This window comes from Topomyia yanbarensis, chromosome 3, assembly GCF_030247195.1.
Source record: "Topomyia yanbarensis strain Yona2022 chromosome 3, ASM3024719v1, whole genome shotgun sequence".
Classification (NCBI taxonomy): domain Eukaryota; kingdom Metazoa; phylum Arthropoda; class Insecta; order Diptera; family Culicidae; genus Topomyia; species Topomyia yanbarensis.
This window is the reverse complement of record NC_080672.1, coordinates 135435077-135455119: the sequence shown is the minus strand read 5'-3', so window position 1 is coordinate 135455119 and position 20043 is coordinate 135435077. Positions and strand designations below refer to the sequence as shown.

Genomic DNA, 20043 nt, shown 5'->3' with positions numbered 1-20043 from the left:
TCTAGAACAACAATGTGTCAAAAACTCGAGAACGATGAGCTCCAATAATTTCGATAGTGCACATAAAGATGCGATTCCTCGGTGATTGGGAACTTCGCTTTTGGATCCTTTTTTATAAACCGGAAAAACGTAAGATGATTTCCAGATGGTAGGAAACACTCCGGAACTTAACGATATATTGAAAACGACGGACAGAGGTAGGCAAAGCGACGACGAGCATTTTTTAATGATAGATGATGGGATTCCGTCAGGTCCAGGAGTGTTGGAACACTTGAGTTTTATGCAAGCTTTTTGTACAATATCGGAAGATATCGTGAAATTAGGTCCAATACTAGTCCTACGGGGAATGTTGTCGGCTGCTGCGGAGACTTGTTGATTATTAAGAGTATCATTGGTAAAAACACAGCTGAATTGTTGGCGAAATAACTCACAGATGTCCGGCAATGAAGTCGCTTCTAAATCACCCAGCGACATAGAAGTGGGTAAACCTGACTCACGCCTCTGTTCATTAACGTAATTCCAAAACTTTTTTGGATTGTTACGAAGGTGGCTCTGAATACGATGAAGGTAGGAATTGAAGAGAGACTTATTATTAACTTATTAACTTATTCTGATTCTTTAGCGAATCGGTATTTCGAAAACTTTTTTAGAGCTGACCTTTTGGCCAATTTAAACTTTTTTAGTGTATGATTCGACCATGGAGGATATTCACAGCCATGATTGAGTTTTTTAGGAGTAAACTGGTCGATAGCATAAATCAGTACGTTCGAAACAATTTCAGCCGCTGCGTTTGAATCAGATTGTGGCAAGATTTCATTCCAATTGATACGAGACAAGAAAAGGTGCATTCCTCGAAAATCTGTCTTGCGATAGGCATATGTCAGCTTCTCAGCGGTATCTTCGAATGTACAAGGTACACATTTTCGGAGAAAACAATGAAGAGCAGGGTGGTGTTGGCATAGTTTAACGAGAGGAGCTGGAGCACGACAAACGGCAAAGTGATCGGATAGCTCCTGGCTTCCAAAGCAAAGATCCAAAATACAGTTGTTGTCATTAGTGACGTCACATAGTTGAACTAGCCCCGCGGTGCTGTAACCGTCGAGTAGCTGAGTGATACACGTGTTAGTTGATGAGTGTGATGCGTCTGGGTACAGAAATGATGTATTATTGCGAACCCAATTAATGCCGCTAAAGTTGAAGTAGTTGATTGTAATATATTTGCAGTGTCGACAGAAACAATAAACTTCATCAATTAAATTAAAATAAATTTAATTCAGTTAAAAATGCGGGCCCCCTAAATAGACCCGGGCCCCAGGGTAGTTGCCCCCCCCTGACCCCCCCTCTCGTCGGGCCTGAATATAACTGTATAGTATACCCACCTTTCAATGGAAAATGTCTATAAGTTACATAATCATTCCATTTTGTAAATTGCTTGACGAAAGGAACTTCCATAGGAATGTGAAGAGAACTTGGCATTTTAGAATAACTAACTGAAAAACTTATTTACTTCTATTTGACAAAGTTAATGTGACTCACAGTTTTTACATATAAAACTTGTACGCAACCTTGTACGCATCCGTAAGTACATGGTGTCCCAACCTGTACGACTCGCTTGTCCCAACCTATTTTTTGAAGAAAAAAATACAATGAAGCAAACGCAATAACATTTCAGTTAATTCTGAACACTTTAAAATTATTTACGTTGCGATTTCGATGAAAATGATTCAATTAAAGATGGCCCAAAAATCAGCACAACAAAAAAATTTTCGCTTGTTTTTTGACACTGCTCATTGCAGCTGTGACAAGAATGAATTATAACTCCAAGTTAGCATAAAAAGTGAGCTACAAACAAGTCTAGTATGTGCTAAAAATAACACATGGCAGCACTGCATAGGAACGAAAATATCGAGCTGTCTCAACCTATACGACAATCCCTTAATAAAAGGAAATATAACATGACGAATAAGGAAAAAAAGAAGATTCAAAGTGAATAATTAGAAGTGTATAAATTAACCAATATTATTTTTAGTATACATGAATAAACAAACTAATAGAAATACAACAAAAACAGACTAGTGAAGTACAAGAAAAGAAAACATCTAACATGCAATAAAACAAATAGAACTCGTATAAATGCCAGCAAATGATATTTATGTATCATTTATGACAATGGCATTCTGTAAAAATTTAATCATGCTATGCTGAGCGGGAATGAATGATTCACATGCGTCAGTAAATTATTTGTACCTTAATTTATCTAATCCGATCTTCCCGAATGAATCGAATCGAATGCACAAATTGAACACTGGAAAGATGAACAACTATTCTATCATATACACTAGTTCTGCATCCATTCCCTAACCCAGCTTTCTCAAGCACTCAGACGAACACATACACAGATAGACATACGACTAGCTCAAAACAATTGTACTCTAGTACTAAAATTTCGAATTATCTCAAAATGACCACTAGTTGGTTTCTACTTTAACATTTATTTAATTAGCCTGTGCACGATGTTGAAGTCGATCGATAAATCGACACGCAATAGCCCCCACTGCAAGCCGTGTCCACCAACACTGCCATTAAACTGTGGAACAATGTTTACAAACACGGTCCACAGCAAAAGCCAGCGTATGTCGACCCGCCAGTCGGCCACGCCACAGCGCACAGGCTTGAGGTTGATCGTTGGTTAGGGCTGGTGCATAGAATGAAAAAAATACAAAACATAAAAAAGGCCCATAAGCCCTCTCGGTCTCCTCGATGCACCACTATCGAGGCGTAATGCAATAATCATCTTAAAGCAATTTTGTCTGTCTTTGAAACTGATGCACGAAATATACTTGATGATGTTCGCAATACCGTCAAACCGTTCAACCTAGAGGATGGGAGCGTCTGGTGTAAAGTGCTCAAAACGGAAGTTATTTTGTTTTACGAATTTGAAGGCAAGGCAACAATAGATCTTTTGTGTATTGTTAGGATTGCTTTATACATTCATTGTGCACGAAAAAAATATGTTCAGTCACACAGAGCCACACATACGAGCGTTCCAAGAGTAGACGTCCAACCATTTCCAACTATTTCCAAGGCGAACACGATAACTCTCGAGAAACTTGTCTGATATGGATAATTCAATAAGTAGACTTGTAGTTAGTTGATGACCCACAAAAAATAGAAAAAAGTTCGATTTTCGGAAAATGGCTTCATGAAAACCGAAAAATCTCATATTTTACAGTAAAATTTTTATTCAAAATAATAGGGAGAATTTATTTTTATTCAGTTTTCTGTGGTTCATCGACAGGCTACACATATTGGGCATCCTCAAAATCAAGTCAATTCGTTGATTAGTTTGTGAGTTATCGTGTTCGCCAATTCGAAAAAAAAATTAAAAAACTGTTTCGAGAAAAATGCTATTAAAGGGTGTCCCACATTTAATTGCATCACGGAAAAAACACTGTAGAAAGCAACCCATTGGGCATTTTCTCTCGAAAATTTGAGTAGAAGCAGTTTAGAGTGTGTTGTTTACACTGTATTTTTATCGCTGTCAGTTTTTCGAAAATTGTTGCTGATAGATTGAAATCTGCGTGTGTTATAGCAAATACGCGCGTGGAATGCATGGCTGTTTAAAACAAAAGAAGTTCAGCGTGGCTACCGAGATTTCGGGAGACCTTTCTTTTTAGAGGGTCAATACTAACAATTAGGCGGATAAAAAAGTCGATTATTTTTGCCCTCTACACCAGACGCCCCCTTAAACGGATGGACACTTTCATACAAAAAATGATCTAGTGTGGTATTACTTTTGAATTTGCACTGTTTTTTTATTTCTCTAAACGATCTGTATTCTGGCCTGCTTCGGAATGTTTAAAGTTACTAGAATCATGGTGTTAACGATCTTCACACGCGGAAGTAATGTTGGACAAATTCAAAATGTTGTCCCAACAGGAAACCTTATTTTACCGTGTTACCCTCCTCTGATCCGTGTCATGTAGAATGGACATCATTTTCCACGGATTAAGAAAGGGAGCCCTACCTAGAGTATTAACATACACCATAAACCCACTGTGATGACTGGCATAAATCAAACCGAAAGGTGGTTTAGCTGCCGTTACATTGCGTGAGTTGTCGTGGCTCATAAAAAAATTACGATCTCATCGCCAATTTGTCCACTCTCATTAAATGGACATCAAAGTAGGCTGAACTAAAAAGAACACCGTTTCACCGAAATATGTAATGCGAGGTTAAACCTGGTCGGTCGAGAAGTTGACGGAATTCAGCACCATTAATCACATTTCGGGTGGACTATAAACCCGATGGGATGATTCGATCCGTTTAGGCGGTAACCCCACAAAAACCAAATGCTTGATGGCAAGAAAAAAAAACTTTAACCCATCGACGCTACTCAAAATGGGTCACGCGGGTGTCCCTAGCAATGTGTACCGGAATATATGGGGAGCTATAAAAAGGTAAAATCTGATCCAATTTTAATACTTTTGGTTTGAAATAAAAGATACTTCGGAAACTTGGATTGGACCTCTGTGGTCATCAGGAATTTAAGCTAACTGAAGAAGGTTTCCTCTTTATTTTTTAGTTCGATCATTACACATATTTTTGATTTCTTAATACTCCAATAATTAATTCAACATGATTGTTTCGTCTCGTCAGTCTTTGTTTCATATTTGAATGCCGATACTTTCTGGAAACTGTCTTAAAGGAATATTTGTATTATCGAAGAAGTGTTACTTATTATAGTTACTGAATGAAAGTTTTTATTCAGTTTCTGTTTTTTTTAATTAGGCGCTGTTTTTGCGGCTGATCAAAAAGTGGAACCAGGATCTACTCTTGTTTTAAACAGTTCTTGAAAAAATCCAAATCATCCACTCCAACACATTTTATTTGAAAAGAATCCAAATTAACTCAACTTATCTACAACTGAAAACCACTTTTTCTTTTCTTTCTCTTCCGATTATCACGGCACTGTCATAAATATTACCATTTTAGTACATTTTAGTACATAATGAGTTGAGAAGTGCATAGTGAGTTATCAATTAAAGGCTACCATTTGCAGTTTCGTAGATTTTCTAACCTAATAGTAGATATGTCAGTTGTCATATTATAATTTTGCTGATCGCCACTAGGGAGTGCTTGTAACACACCAAGTACCGAGAATACCAGTAATATATGGTGTAATTTCACCCTGCACCAAATAAGTAGAAATAAATCAAATTAGCTTATCAATTAGAACATAATTAATAGTAATGATTTTCTGTTCTTAACGGCCATAAGTCAAATTAAATTACTAAATTCACTCAAGCCTTGTCGGCCCCAACTTTTTCATTGTTCATACCATACCGATGCGATAACTCTTGATAACCGTTATCACTGGTCCCATTTTTTTGGCAAACAATCTCTGATTCTTTTTTGCGAGCTCTCAAAATGGGGTTAATTATACATGTCCCGTTTTTTTGTTTGGGTTGTATACATTCGTCCAGCACTGATAAACGATTACGTAAACGCCTCGCAAGCAAATCCGAAGAAGCAGTGCGAAGAACAGTAGTAAGAAAACAAACCCGGCTCACCTCAGCTCGGTACATGATAACCAACACCTTGATGTTATAAACATTGTTGCTATTATTGTTCCCGGTGGCTCGGACATTCGGTACTCCAAACTGACCCGTGATACAAGAAAACTGATTTGCTCACTTGTTATGCAATCGCGGATTGGGGAAGACTGGGTAAGGTGGGTCAAAGAGTTTTTTTTTAAATGGCCCATTTCTTGTTTTATATTCAAACGTAGACATGTGACAGCACGACGTCTTACGGGTGAACCAGTTTAGTGTTCTTGAATCTAATTTAGGAACCATTCATAAATTACGTAGCTCTTTGAGGGAGGAGGAAGTACGACAAAATGTGACATGTTGTGTTAACATATGGGGAGTAACCTAGACCGTTACGAAACATATTTTTTCCTGAATAACATTTTTTTATATTTTATTATGTACTAGAAGAGGGAAGGGGGTTAAGTATTAAGAAATTTGTGACAATTTGTTACAAGACAGGAGTGGAGCCAATTTTGGTCAATATTTCAGTTACATAATTTTCGAGTGGTTCCTTCCAGATTACAAGAACATAATCGTTTTAAAAGAGCAGGTATAGTTTGGTCAGATACATATTGTTGTAAGTCGAATTTGCTCCTCTAATCTTTTCGAAAAATGTTTATCGTACGTATTAGAAGCGCTAACGTAGTTTATCTTCCTCATAAAGGTAATGACATTAAAACTCTATCCAATATCAGCGCAAAAAACAACTGGAACGAAAAAAAATCACTTCTTCGTCCGCCTTTCCATCGGTCGTAAGGCCACCCTGCCGGGCTGGCACTCATTCCTGGTTGCTAACCCGGCGAAAGGAAGGAGTGTATTTCTAAGTGATATAACACGTCCACAGAATGGGATATTTGAGGAAGGTAGATTAAATTAGCACATTTGTATTCGCGAAATAAACCCGATTTCGGGTGCGATGGGGACAAAATTCGTGGAACGTGTACCGGGCAGGGTGTTTGCACTCAAAAATATATGTCGTCTCAACGGGACGGGACGAAGCAGAATGTGTACCATTCGTACCAGGAACGCGCGCCGTCATCGCTATACAGCACAATCGGAAGACAGAATGAAGTTTTCCAAGAAACACTCAGCGCCATTCCCGACTGGGGCATCCGAGGCTAGAACACTCGCGACGAGGCGTTATCTTGTTCATTACCCCGTATCTTGCACCGAAACATTTGCACCAGAAGAAGCAGCGTAGCGGCGAATAGGTAGCCTAGTCGTGCCTTAGGAATGCTCACCTGGTTCAACATTAGTGCAGGAAAAAAAAGCAAAAATGGCACGAGAACAGCAATTGCAGGAAACGGGCAGCTTTACTCATCACATTAGCATAAAGTAGTGAAAATTAGCTCGAGAGCTGTAGCTATCAGGGATCTAAGATTTCAGTGGTATTTCAGTCGCAATCGTAGCAATAAATGTGCTTTTTTTCAATTTTGATAACGTGCGATCATAAGTGGAGATAATCTACAGCTAGGAAGAATTTTACAAGAACCTGAGTAAACACTCCATAGTTTATCTCGGTTGTTTATTCATCTCATTCTCTGATGAATTAACTTTATTTAAAAAAATGTAACGGAACGAATTCAGTTATTCAACCATTTAAGTAGCGAAATTATATTAAAGGGGTCGGTGCGAGTGCCATATTGCTTTAGACATCGCGATTTATATTTTTGTGATATTTGTGTTCGTCGTTTGATAAGCAACTACCCATTATTGGCCAATTTTATTTTCTGCTCGCACAATAGCAAGGTTCCTTCTCACACGCACTCTGCAGAGTACCCTTAAGCTCATTGAATATTATAAAAATGAATTTTGAACTGAACCTATTATTTTAATCTGCTTGAATAATTTTCAAAAAATTGCGAGAACCTATGGAGTTGGAAAAATTGGAATTTTTTTATGAAAATTATGCAGCGAGGTGCAGATTTAGCAGTTTTCCGACATTATGGTCAGCTATCTTCCAAAAACGTTTGCCATTTTGGTAGTTTTAAATTGTTTTCAACAAACGTACAATACTATTGCTGGGAAACATACCACATCTCGAAACGAAAGATTTTTTGTATACACGCTTGTATGGATAAGTCTTTTTGAGTTGGTTGCATAATGTGGCCCCTGGATTCAAATTTGGAAATTATTGAGCCGCAATTATTTCGTTATGGATGACGAGACTTATCTGAAGGCAAGCATGTTCCTCGTGTTGATCAAAGATTTGTGCCTCGCTGTGATTTGTCTTTTCATCATTTTCCAGATTGGATGGATTGGGGAAGCGGGAAAGTTAGGGATAAGCAAAATAACGTCACAGAGAACATAAATAATACTGATCAGAAGCAAAAAAAATCACTACGCTATAGCAGGCTATAGGCACCAGTGAATCAAGCTAGCTATAGTTATATATCAGTGCACCTACAAATTGTATCGTTGTCCCCGACTGCGGAGTGACATGAGTTTACCAAATGAAACAAAAGTGCCCGATCACCTTTAATAAAACTCGTGTTAGACCCACAGTTCAGGAAGTGGAACAATTAGTTAAAGTGAAAATGGAGCTTAATCTCGCTGAAGTTACGTACATTCAGCTACATCACGTTAAAAACTGTGTTTTGATCACGTTTAGAAGCTTAGCACAGGCCGAAAACTTCATTGCAAAGAACAACATGAAACACGAGGTTGAATTTAATAACACCAGAATCAAGATCCCCATGCATATGGAGAACGACATGGTAGACGTGCGTATCCATGATTTGGCCCCGCGCACTAAGGAAGATTACATTAATCGAATCATGTCGCAATATGGAGAAGTAGAATCTATTGCGAATGATTCCTTTTTTCACCGGCATTCCCAACGGCGTTCGTATTGTGAGAATGCGAGTGACTAAGCCAATACCTTCTTACATGACTATCGAATGCAAATCACCGAAGGATGGCGTAACCTATAAGCAAACAACGCTAATCACATATCCTGGGCAGACCCCAACAAGCCAATTCTGTAACAATACAGCCCACTACGGAATAACATGCGCCGAAGTAACTAGTCAAAACTCATCTACTACAGCCAACTCTAACAAGCAGCCACCGACATCTTCAGATAAGCCAAAACCAACGATCCAATTAACCAATAATGCAGGTACAACGACCACGACAACCGCTCCCAAAACAAACAACTAGCATCGCCAATAAAGAAGAAAATACCGATGAAGACGGATATACAACAGCGACCCGTAAGAACAAGAAACAAATAAGAACCTCCGATCGTGAACAGCAAGAAAGCAGTACCGATGATGACATGGACGGGAACGATAACGCGAGAGAAGGCAGAAGAAAAGGATCTCAACACGCAGCAGCAAACTGCGTCAACAAGATCTGGCAGACCGATATTGTTAGCATTTTTTTATTTTTACTTATTGTAAAAAAATAAACCCACGGCTCAGTTGTGCTAACACATTCAGCCGTTTCAAAAAAAACAGTATTGAAATATTCTGCAGGGAATAAAATGCACTTCTCGATAAGCGAATATAACAACCCTCCCGAGGGCATATTGAGATAACAGACCGACAACACCCCCAAAGAGATATTGGCATTCAAATACGGTTTAAACTAGAGCTCTTTACCACATTGGGTTAGGAATAATAGCATATTCTTGAGTTTCAGCTCGCTGTACATTGGGTTATCTGTGTATGGAGAACCAAAAATCCAATTGCATTACTGCTGGTCAGTTACATATCAAATTATATGAAGTTCCGTAATCGGGTTCACAAAGATCACACGAATAATGCTCAATAGTAGCCATGTGATAATTAAGTCTGAATAGTAGCCATGTGATAATAATGTCCCGTCAGTGCCATGCCATTGCAATGGTTGTCATGTTCGGATACAGCCCAAGAGCAAATCTTGTGATTTATCCAACTTTAAGTAGTAAAACTGGTTCTGACCCAACGAAGTCAGTCACAACACCCGCTCTAGCCAATCAGACCGTCCATTCATTTCCAGTAATACCGGAATGACCGGGTACCCACAGAAGGTAGAAAGCATTTGAAATGTTTAGTTCTTCGACTTCAGTTGGACATGCGATTATTAATTTCTATTTCTAGTATCTACTAAGCGAATGAGACTGTTTTATTCTCATTTCACAACATTTCATTCGTTTTCGAGCGCTCGGAAGAGATAGAAGTGTTTATTGCCAGTTCGAGTGGTGTATAGCGAGAAATAATAGTGCATATCCGCGTTCAAGGTTATATTGCGCACTCTCCGCCTCGTCGAGGTTTCAGTATTTTTTCCCTTCTTTTGTGTTTCTGTTTCTGAGCACCGCTACTCGGCCAGTGACCAGTGAAGCAGTGTTCTTCTAGTAAGTCCTCTGGATACCGTTATACACACAATTAAGTAGAGTGATCTTCTTCCGGACCAAAGATAAAAAGTGTTTGAATCTGTTGCAGATTTCTCAAGCTCTGACGAATCGGTATTCGGCCGTGACAGAAATATCGAAAATTCGCTCTGATAAGCTTCGGGTGGTTGTTTAAATCAGCCAAATGATATTGCTGGCTACGGGCCCTTTACGAAAGAGTATACGGTGTAAATGCTTAAGATAGCTACGCCACCGGTCTCTACGAACATCTGTACCAACTTGTCTACTGATGAAGGCGACTGTGATGAACCCCAGGAGGGAACATCTTCTGCTGTACCTAGAAGCAATAGAAAAAGGAGAAACATTTCCTCTCCCAAGCTTCGTCGTAAAGACCAGAAGGTGTCTCATCATGGCCCCCCTAAAATAACCACTCAAGGAAGTAGTGGTGCAAAACCTAAGCAAATCGCTCCCGGTCTCAGAAACCTGAGCTCAGAAAAAGAGTTCCCAGCACTTCCAGAAACATCAAAAACCCCAAGTGTTCCCATTTCTCAACCAGAGAAAGAAACCAGCGCTGGCTTAATAAATATCTCTGATATTGGGGACCGTATTTTTACAGCACTAAATATTTCTGACCCTCTTAAAAGCATCTTAATAAGCTTTCTCCCCGCAGTTCACTGCAAAATGGACACTCCTTTCAGCGACTGTATCCTTCGCTGGCCATTTCATCGAAAGAGGTCACGGATTTAATCACTATTCTACAGTGGAATTGCAGAAGCATTATCCCGAAAATCGATTCCTTTGAAATCTCATTAAATAACTGAAATACGATGCACTCGCACTATGCGAGACATGACTTACTTCAGAAAAAGACCTACACTTCCACGATTTTAATATTATTCGCTTGGATCGAGAAGACACTTAAGGAGGAATGCTGCTGGGGATCAAAAAATGCTATTCTTACAATCGAATCGACCTCCCCTCGCCACCAGGCATTGATGTTGTATTGATTGCTCTGACTTTATTCCCCGCGTTCAGGAAAGACCAAGATACTGTTCACTTGGCTCAAGAACGTTATTTCGGAGCTTAAGCCAGATGTCGGTGTGGCGAATCCCGGGGAGCTGCCGGAATCCGATATACTGATATGATTCGCCGCGAATCGTGTCCCGAATCATCTCACCTTCGTCGATCTCGCAGTCTCCAGTCTCGACCAATCGTCCTGATAGGAGCGGAGCAGATCGGCATTTCTCTAGGTCAAACGCCCTGCTGATGTCACCACTAATTCTTTCGGCTAGTTTGATGACTACATCTAGTCGTTCTGTCGAGTCAGCATAGATCTTGATATCGTCCACGTAGAAAGTATGGGACGCCTCTTCCAGTGAGCTTTCTATATACCTTATCTGATAGTCATTGAGGTGTCCTACTGTGCGGGATAAATGAATCGTCTTGGAAGGTCCCCCTCAAGATGCGAAGCACGTCTTTTCCACTTCTGAGCTGAGCAGTTTTGTCGTTCCTCTCTTCATCACCTGCCGTAGGAACCTTAGACTACATGATCAGCTTTATTTGTATTTGTATTTGTGAAAAAAAGTCCAACTGACAATTTGTCTTAATGAACTATACTAAACTGAGGTAAACTAAACATAATTAAAATAGTGACAATACACGACGACGAAACTGCGAAGAGTTCATGACGAAATCAAAAATTTAAGCAAACTCGTTGATGCGACGACTCATTGCTAAAATTGGACTATTGGTAGCGTAGTTAGTGCTGCGCATTTCAGAATGCAGCAGGGCTCGAGGGCGAAGAGAACGGGTAGGCGCGTAGAGGTTGGTTTGCGCTAGTAGCTCCGGATCATCATATTCAGCCAGCAGAATCTTTGACACGAACGCTGCTTGCGCTGCATGTCTCCGGCGTGTTAAAGTATTAAGTCCTAAAAGACGACAACGGTCCTCGTACGGTGGCAGGTTTAATGGATCGTTCCACGGCAATTCACGTAACGCATATCGTATGAATTTACGCTGGACTGCTTCGATCCTATTATACATCTTTAATACCTTGATGAGGAGCGAGTGCGATATGGAGTTGTATGTCTTCTTATAATCGATATACTAATGTTCCGTTAGTTACACACTACTTCTCCAAAAACCTCGCAGACCTCTTCTCCACTCTCGATTGGCTGAATATTCTGGACCCCGAAGATGTTGATACGGCAGATCAAACATTTTCCAACGTTTTGGGTTATGTTATTGACAGGCACGTCCCGAAGAAAATTCATCATCACCAAATTGGTCATCCTTTGCAAATGAGCACGATGCGACGGCTGAAGTCCATTAAGAGAGCCCGTCTGCGGAGGTTTACCAAGTATCGCACAATTCCACTTAGAAACTATTACGTCAGTCTCAACCATGCTTATAAACGAGCTAGCCAGGATTGTTTCTTTCGATATCAGCAAAATATTCAGCGTAATCTCAAGTCGCACCCAAAAAGTTTCTGGAAATATGTGAATGAGCAGCGCAAGGAATCCGGACTGCGGTCGTCTATGACTTTCAGCAGCCGCACAGCTACCACATCCCAAGATATGTGCAGACTTTTTTCGGAGAAATTCGTGAATGTGTTCACATATGAGGCCTTAACAGTTGATCAAATTGAACTCGCTGTTAGTCAAGTTCCGGTTGTGAGCCAAAGTTCTCGGTTAAAATCGTCTTTCAATCCGGTACCCGATGGCTTCCCTTCAGTACTTTTGAAAAGGCACATCGACGTTTTAACGATTCCACTTCTTCGCATCTTTAGAGCATCTATTGGCATTAGGCAATCCATGAGGCATTTCTGATCAGCTGATCATTTCTTCTGACGTAACTCGGGTGGGTGCGATGTCTGATAAAATCGCCGATTCGATCCAACATCAAACGAATCGGGCTAACGAAGTATGGTCGTCGGACGGGTTTTTCTGTTCGCTGGAGCAAACTTGTTGACAAAACCCCTCGCTGAATTGTCAATCAAACGTCGTGGTGGATTGCCTAATTGGCATCTTTCCATCCTGCTGGAAGTCCGCGAACATGTTCCCAGTCCATAAAAAGGGTAATAAGCGAGACGTCAATAATTACTTCATTGAGTGCGGCCTCGAAGTTGTTCGAGAGTTGATGATTATGGAACCTCTTGAGGCTCACTGCAAGCAGCACCTAAGTGGCGATTAATATGGCTTCATGTTTGGGCGTTCGACAACGACCAACCTGCTTCGCCTAACATCCTACATAACAGATAGTATGGAACGTCGCGCTCAAACCGATGTTAGCTATACGGTAGTCTGTTGCAGTTGTTTCGATCCTACCTTTCAGGTCGAGAAATAGTGGTTGTCATTGGAGGTTGTCAGGCACCCACATTTACTTCTACGTCGGGAGTACCCCAGGCAAGTCACTTGGGACCGCTGATGTTTCTGCTTTACTTCAACGACGTTCATCTGGTTCTGAAGATTCCACGCCTGTCCTTCGCAGACGATCTCAAGATGATTCTTCTCATCCGTTCTTCTGAAGATTGTAGATTACTCCAACGACAGTTCGAAGCCTTCGCTGACTGGTGTAACACGAACCGTATTTGTTTAGATCCAAAGAAGTGCTCGGTGATATCGTTCTCACGAAAAAAAAAGACCCGGTTTGTTTTAACTACAGTCTACTAGATACTGAAATTGAACGCGTTAGTCAGGTGAAGGATCTAGGAGTGATACTAGACTCGCAACTTACGTTTAAACAGCACGTCTCCTATATAGTTAGCAAAGTATATCGAATGCTGGGATGCATCTTCAGGATAGCGAAAAATTTTACGGACATTTATTGTCTCAAAGCGCTGTACTGCTCTTTGTCGCGGTCAATCCTGGAGTACTGCTGCGAAGTTTGGTACCCAAACTATAATAACGGTGTTGAGAGAATTGAGTCCGTGCAACGACGCTTTTTACGTCGTGCGCTTCGTAGTTTGCCGTGGAGAGATCCCGTCCGTCTGCCAAGTTACGAAAGCCGGCGCCAGCTGATTAGATTCGAACTTCTGCTTGTTCGAATGAATACAGCAAGGGCTTTGTTCGTTGCTGATACTTTGTGAGGTCATCTGGATTGCTCAGCCATCTTGGAACAAATTAACATAAATGTTGCACCTCGAACAACGCGTAACAACCTCATGTTCCGATTGCCATTTCGACGCACTAATAATGCATGGGGCTATTACGGGCCTACAAAGGATATTCAACCGAGTCGCATCAGCTTTCGTCTTTAATTTGCCTCGCCCAACTCCAATGATTTTACAGAGCCTTCAACGGACCCGTTAATTTCGGTTGATTCCTTCATTGTTTTTTTTTTCACTGCATTGTTATTATTTTTATCGAGGTTTGTAACGATTTGACTGTTGGTGTATATATGACAAATACAAATACAAACAATGATTGCATCGAGGATGACTTGATCTTTTCAGTTGTGTGTATTTTTTTACCTTCTGCTCCTCTGTCAGGATGCTATTCTTCTCATAGTGGGCCGCATGTAGTGATGAGGGTGCTCATGATCATGTGCAGACTTGTTAGACAGGTAATTGGTATGTCCTTGGGGATGAGAATTGTGGTGCCACGGGTGATGAAATCCGGCGATTAACGAGGTTCGCATAACACCCAATTTCTAAGATACTGCGTACCCTCGCGTATATCATTGGTTTCGACGGAGATAGCAGAAATTTCCTCGATTTCTTCGCCTACTCATTTCTCTTCGCACCTAAGCCACTGTTGGCCTTCGCGATATTGTACGGGGACCTCCCAAATACTGGTTCAAAAGCTATAACATCGCTGATATCCGGTAGATCTTCGCTGAAATTGGACTTCTTGTGGCTGATTTGGTCGTAGAAGTGTAACGCCTTAGCCATTTTGATAAGACACTTCGTTACTGTATTAGTGTGTCGTTATTTCTTCGTCAGCTGGCGAGCTCCCAGCATGCGAAGCTCAGTAGGTGTAATGATAGCGGCAGAGTTGTTTGAGATCCGACTCTCCAATCTCCACTACCTTGGAGGTAGTTGCTTTTCCCGGTGATATTGAGACTGGGCGCCGCTATGTGTAAGTCGGTATCGTAAACATCTTACGGTTGCCACTGTAGCACAGAATACAGGATCTGCACAAATTCCAGGTGAATTGGGAGCACGTTACCATTCATGACCTGAAGTTCACAGGTCAACTTAAAGTGAACTTAGAGTGAATCGATTTGCTGTTTTTATCCTTAACGAGCGAGGACGATGAAGGAAGAAAGTTTAGAACAGCGTGCAATAAAGTCATAGCTTAGAGTTTGCTGACGACGTAACTCTTTGTGCTCTACCGCAGGAGTTAGTATCGCCTTGAGTACTGTAGCTCTAAATATTAAAAATAATTTTTCTTCCAGTCCCTTGCTTTAAATATACGTTAAGTTTAATAAAAAAATGCCCCCTCTCACAAAACAGGATTGCTACGACTCTGCTCTAACTCATGTCACTGTTCTTCTCTTTGTCTGAAAGTTACAAAACTTGCAACTTTCATCTTTCCTCGTCATCGTGCTCGCCTACTACCCCTGTTTCTGATACAACTCCTGCTGCTGTTACAAAAACCAATTTGTATTATATTCCTAGTTTTAAGATAGCCACCTTTTCTTTTTTTGTTTCCCATCTTGTATATCTAATTGTATTCCTAGTTTCGCTGTGAAATTTCTCATAAAAGTTTGTTCCCCTTCTTTTATATTAATCTACATTCCTAGTCTTAAGATAGTTGAAAATTTTTTTGTAAAAAATAATTATTGTTCAATCTTGTATATCGAATCGTATTTTTAGTTTAAGATAGTTGTAAAATATGTTCGTCTCAATATTAAAAAATATTTGGCATCGCCAAGCTAACGCATTTGTGCTTATTAAATAAACGAACTGAATAAAAAAGATCATGTTTCGCCTCGACAATTGGGTTGAAGCAAATGGCTTACTGTCAGATACACAATTTGGTTTCGGCAAAAGCAAAGGTTTATATACGGTTTTTGAAAACTGAACTAATATTTCAGCTTTTATTATTAAAAACATTTTATACAAAAAAGGTCGTGTTTTTCGTGTTCGAGCCTTACCTAATGTTGAACTAAAATTCAATTAGAAAAATCGTTTCAAGGGATTTTAAAGTTTTTTCCCTCACAACTTACACACGGTCAAACAAGTATTAGAGTTGCTAAAGCAATTCAAAGTTTTACAACAGTTTCAAAGACTAGTGGAACATATTTTATCTAACAATTCAATGATTCCTAAAAATTGAAATCCTGCTACCAACATATCGCACTCTACGGATAGATCCTAAATCATTCTATGTTCGCCCATATTGACACCTGCTCTCGGACCACCAAAACCACGACCGTTGATCGTCATTTAATTCAGTGAAACTGTGTTTGTTTGCGTATGATAAATAACAGCACGGTAGCGATGAAGCAGCCACCAAACGCCATCGCATCACGCACATCACGATCCGGTGTAAATTGATGCCAGGGAAAAGAGGAAGCTGATGGCCCCAGACCGACCGACGTTGTCCCAGGTTTGCCCGTACTGCATCCTACCAGCCGCTCCGGTGGTGTAGAGATGGGGAGTGAGAACCATAATTTGTCTTTCATTTGAATCGAAATTAATTGGGTGCACCATAGCAGATTCGCCAACACAAGTGTCGACCTGCGTCTGCGGAGGCTAGACCGTGATGCAGGACCGCGGGACAGATTGCGCTCTGCTGACACCGACCGACCTCTGACGTTCGGTGGATGGGTTCTTCTCGTGGATGACACATGAAATACGATGGAGCCCGGAGGTAGATGGCTTGAATAATGAAAATAAATGAACCAATCCTCCCATGGAAAGTGCGCAGTGCAGAAGGACACGAAGGGTTCCTTTTTTTACTTGAATGAACTGAGAACTATGTCTAAAATGGAAGAGAAATTTCAGTATGAGCCGGAGACAGTCAATTTGTTTGCATTGTTAGAGTATCCGTCTATGATTAACGTGTGGTTTGTTGAGTTATGGGTAAACGTTGTAGTGCGGTTTTCTAGAATGTACCGAGCTCATGAGATTGGTTGGAAAATTATCCGATTGGAACCCGGTTATGTCCACCCATCGTTACAGAAGAAGAATACACTTGAGTTCTTTCCTTTAACTTGTGCCGTAAATTGTCATCGGAATCTCTAAATAAGTCGTTTGGAATATTTTTTTCAAGTTCGCAAAAAATATCATTGTGTTTAGTGTTCTGAAATATGTAAGCACTTTAAAACTGTGAACATTTTCATCAGGACGATATTTGCAGGGAGTGTTCCTACTTTAGTAGTACTATTATTTGCAACAAGAAATGGGCACAAAGTGCAAGTTCATCTAATTTTTTTTTTGGGTGTATCAGAATTTTCGTGGTAAAATACTTAAATTTATTTGTAACTTATATGATAAAATTGAATTTATGCCTATAAAAAGACGATTATCTCTATGCGGTTCGTGGCCACCTTTTTGATCTTTGGAATTTCTGCGATATTAGAGATTGTCGATTTGTAATCTCGTTATGAAATAGTAGAAATTAGGATTACTGGGTTGTGTACAGGACATGGTGGCCACATAAAAAATATAGCCCCTTTCTAGAGCGTGCAACATAATTCGCGAATGATTCTCAATATGTCAAAACTATCGAGTGGAGACGGGCTGGCGGCTACGTAATTTTCAATAATACACGCTACGTCACGTTATAGTCCACTGTCTTGCTCCCATATGATACAATTTACTATATAACAATATTCTGAAATCAAGTACACCTGCCTTTACTTTTAAACGAATCTATTATTTCAGTTAATCAACCATCTATTGGCATAAAGATTTGTTTGCTGATTTACGGTGAAATATGTTCCGAAACTCAAAGCTATCAAACGTCACTTTTACTGAGATCTCAGCTAAAAAGTTGTTTGCTGAGATTTCAGCTGTTGAGATTTCGGCAAAATGTGAAAAAAGTGGAGATTCGGCAGAAAAAATTAAGTGTGAGAGTAATTTGTTCTAGTTTTAACATTTTCAATTTTGTTTTATAGAGTTGTCAAAATCATGAATCTTAAACTGCACCGCACCAGAACGTGTCCTTAGGTCATTAACTGACTCGAAATTATCTTCCCCAATCTTTCAACAAAGAGAATGGCAACATACACCAGTTTTGAAATACCGAACAAACTGTCCGTAATAATAGCTCAAAATGCCTTTGCTGGGGATGTGATTGTTTTCGTTCCAATTCTACTTCAAAACTGTTATATTAAACACTACGCTACTGAATGCACCCTAAGGAACCAGATAGATATTGAATTGCAAAACTTTTATAACAATAAAAACCAATCAGTGCTGTATCTTGGTCAGATGGTATCACCCTTGGGTTGACAACCAAGAATCACTACAGATTAGCTTCACTACTTTTTGAAATAAACTGAAACTGCTCTAACATAGCTCAATCTCTTCGACTACCAAAATTTTCAACCAACCAACCTATGTCCTTCAGTAGGTGCAAAACCAGCTCAGTCTGCCCATGCTTTCGAAACACCTAAAGAAGCATGTGATGAAAAAAGCATCATATATATTCAAAATATGAAACATGTGTTACTTCCCAAAAAGGTTAATTGGATTGAACGAAATTTGCGAATTAAGCCCTTCATGCCCATGTTGTTTGTGGACACCAACGTTTTTAAACAGCTATAACTTTTGATTGAGGTAATATTTGCTTACAAAAACAAGTAAGGCTAGTAAATTTGACTATTAGCTTTCATTTGAGTATCAACAGTTACAAGAATCAGCTCTAGAACTGAAGTTATTGCAATTTGTCTGAATGGATTCCGATAGAGCAGTGCTGCCAAGGATAGTTTACGTTGATGACGGAAAATTAATTTTTCATATATCTTCGTTATGTTGCAAAATTATTGAAAATCGATAAAAAAAAACTATAGTGTCTATAGTGTTTGAATTTTTTGTGTGTCTAATTAGTGCTAATTTGGGTACAGATACATCGTCTAACTAGGCACCCAGTTGGTGCAAGCCCTTAATACGGTCCAACTTTGTGCGAATCAATGACACCACTGCCGAAACTCCATAGTAGACGCAAAGGATTTTCTGCAGTGGTGACATCACCTCGCACACAGTTAAACCGTGTAAAATTTGCACTCACTTGACTGCTGTGTGCTGTCTATCGTGCGTTCCCAACACCGCTGTGCAAAAATATCGTTCAGTACAACGCAAGTTATTCGCATTTGAAACTGGGAAACGGGACTCTAGTATTGAAACGTTTTAGGTATTTTACTTCAAAAATAATAATAATTAATTGTGAATAAAACAATTGTTTTTATTGGCCCAGTGTATGAGAGTTGCTTAAGCTACAGCTTTTAAGTGATTGTCCATACCATGTGACTGTGTCTCAAGTCTTTTAGGTGGTTTTAAAGTTAAGGCAGTTTAAGCATCTCTAATAACTTTAAAGTGTTCTTTTTGCGCATTTTCCGAACATTTGGTTGTTTGGTTTGCAGTGGATTTCCTATTTCATACAATTTTTACTACTTACAGCAGTTTCTTACGATATTAAAGATTTTTTTCTTATTTCTTTTATTTCAGTCAATTACATCAACAAACTTCAGGTAATTACAATCAATTCGTAATATTCACAAAAAATGCTATCGTTTACTTTCAACGTACAAAATCAATCCCACCCAAAAATGATTACAATCGTCCAGTATGCGCTGGTATTCGCCAACGAAGGATTCAGTGAGCGCAGTTTGCTAAACTTTGTAGTTTTTTCTTTTTTTTAGCTGGCTCAATTCGCACATTCCCCATGTTGATCGGAGACTTTTTTGTAAGCCAGAGTTCAGTTTAATATCCTTTTTCGCCAGATATTTCAGAGATCGATCGTCGACACTGCGTCGATATTATTATTTTTTCTCTGTAATTGACTTGATTCTCAGAATTTCCCAGCAAACCACTCGTGAATAAGTATTGTGGAAATCTAGCTTCATCAAAGCATCAAAACTCTTCAAACATTCCTTGAGATTGCACGGAATGTTAAGGTATACCTTATTCGAGGGAAGGCTATTTTTGACAATAAAACGGAA

The 20043-nt window shown here is 39.7% G+C and overlaps 1 protein-coding gene across 2 annotated transcripts in view; it reads left to right on the top strand.

Moving 5' to 3' along the window:
• LOC131693801 (uncharacterized) overlaps positions 1-20043 on the top strand; it is a 317280-nt gene that overhangs the window by 65401 nt on the left and 231836 nt on the right. The window contains exon 2 of one of the 2 annotated variants that reach the window (XM_058981945.1): positions 19550-19566. In XM_058981945.1, coding sequence (XP_058837928.1) covers positions 19550-19566 — 17 coding nt within the window. Of the gene's footprint in view, positions 1-19549; positions 19573-20043 lie in introns of both variants that reach the window. The other variant, XM_058981943.1, reaches the window with a different exon arrangement.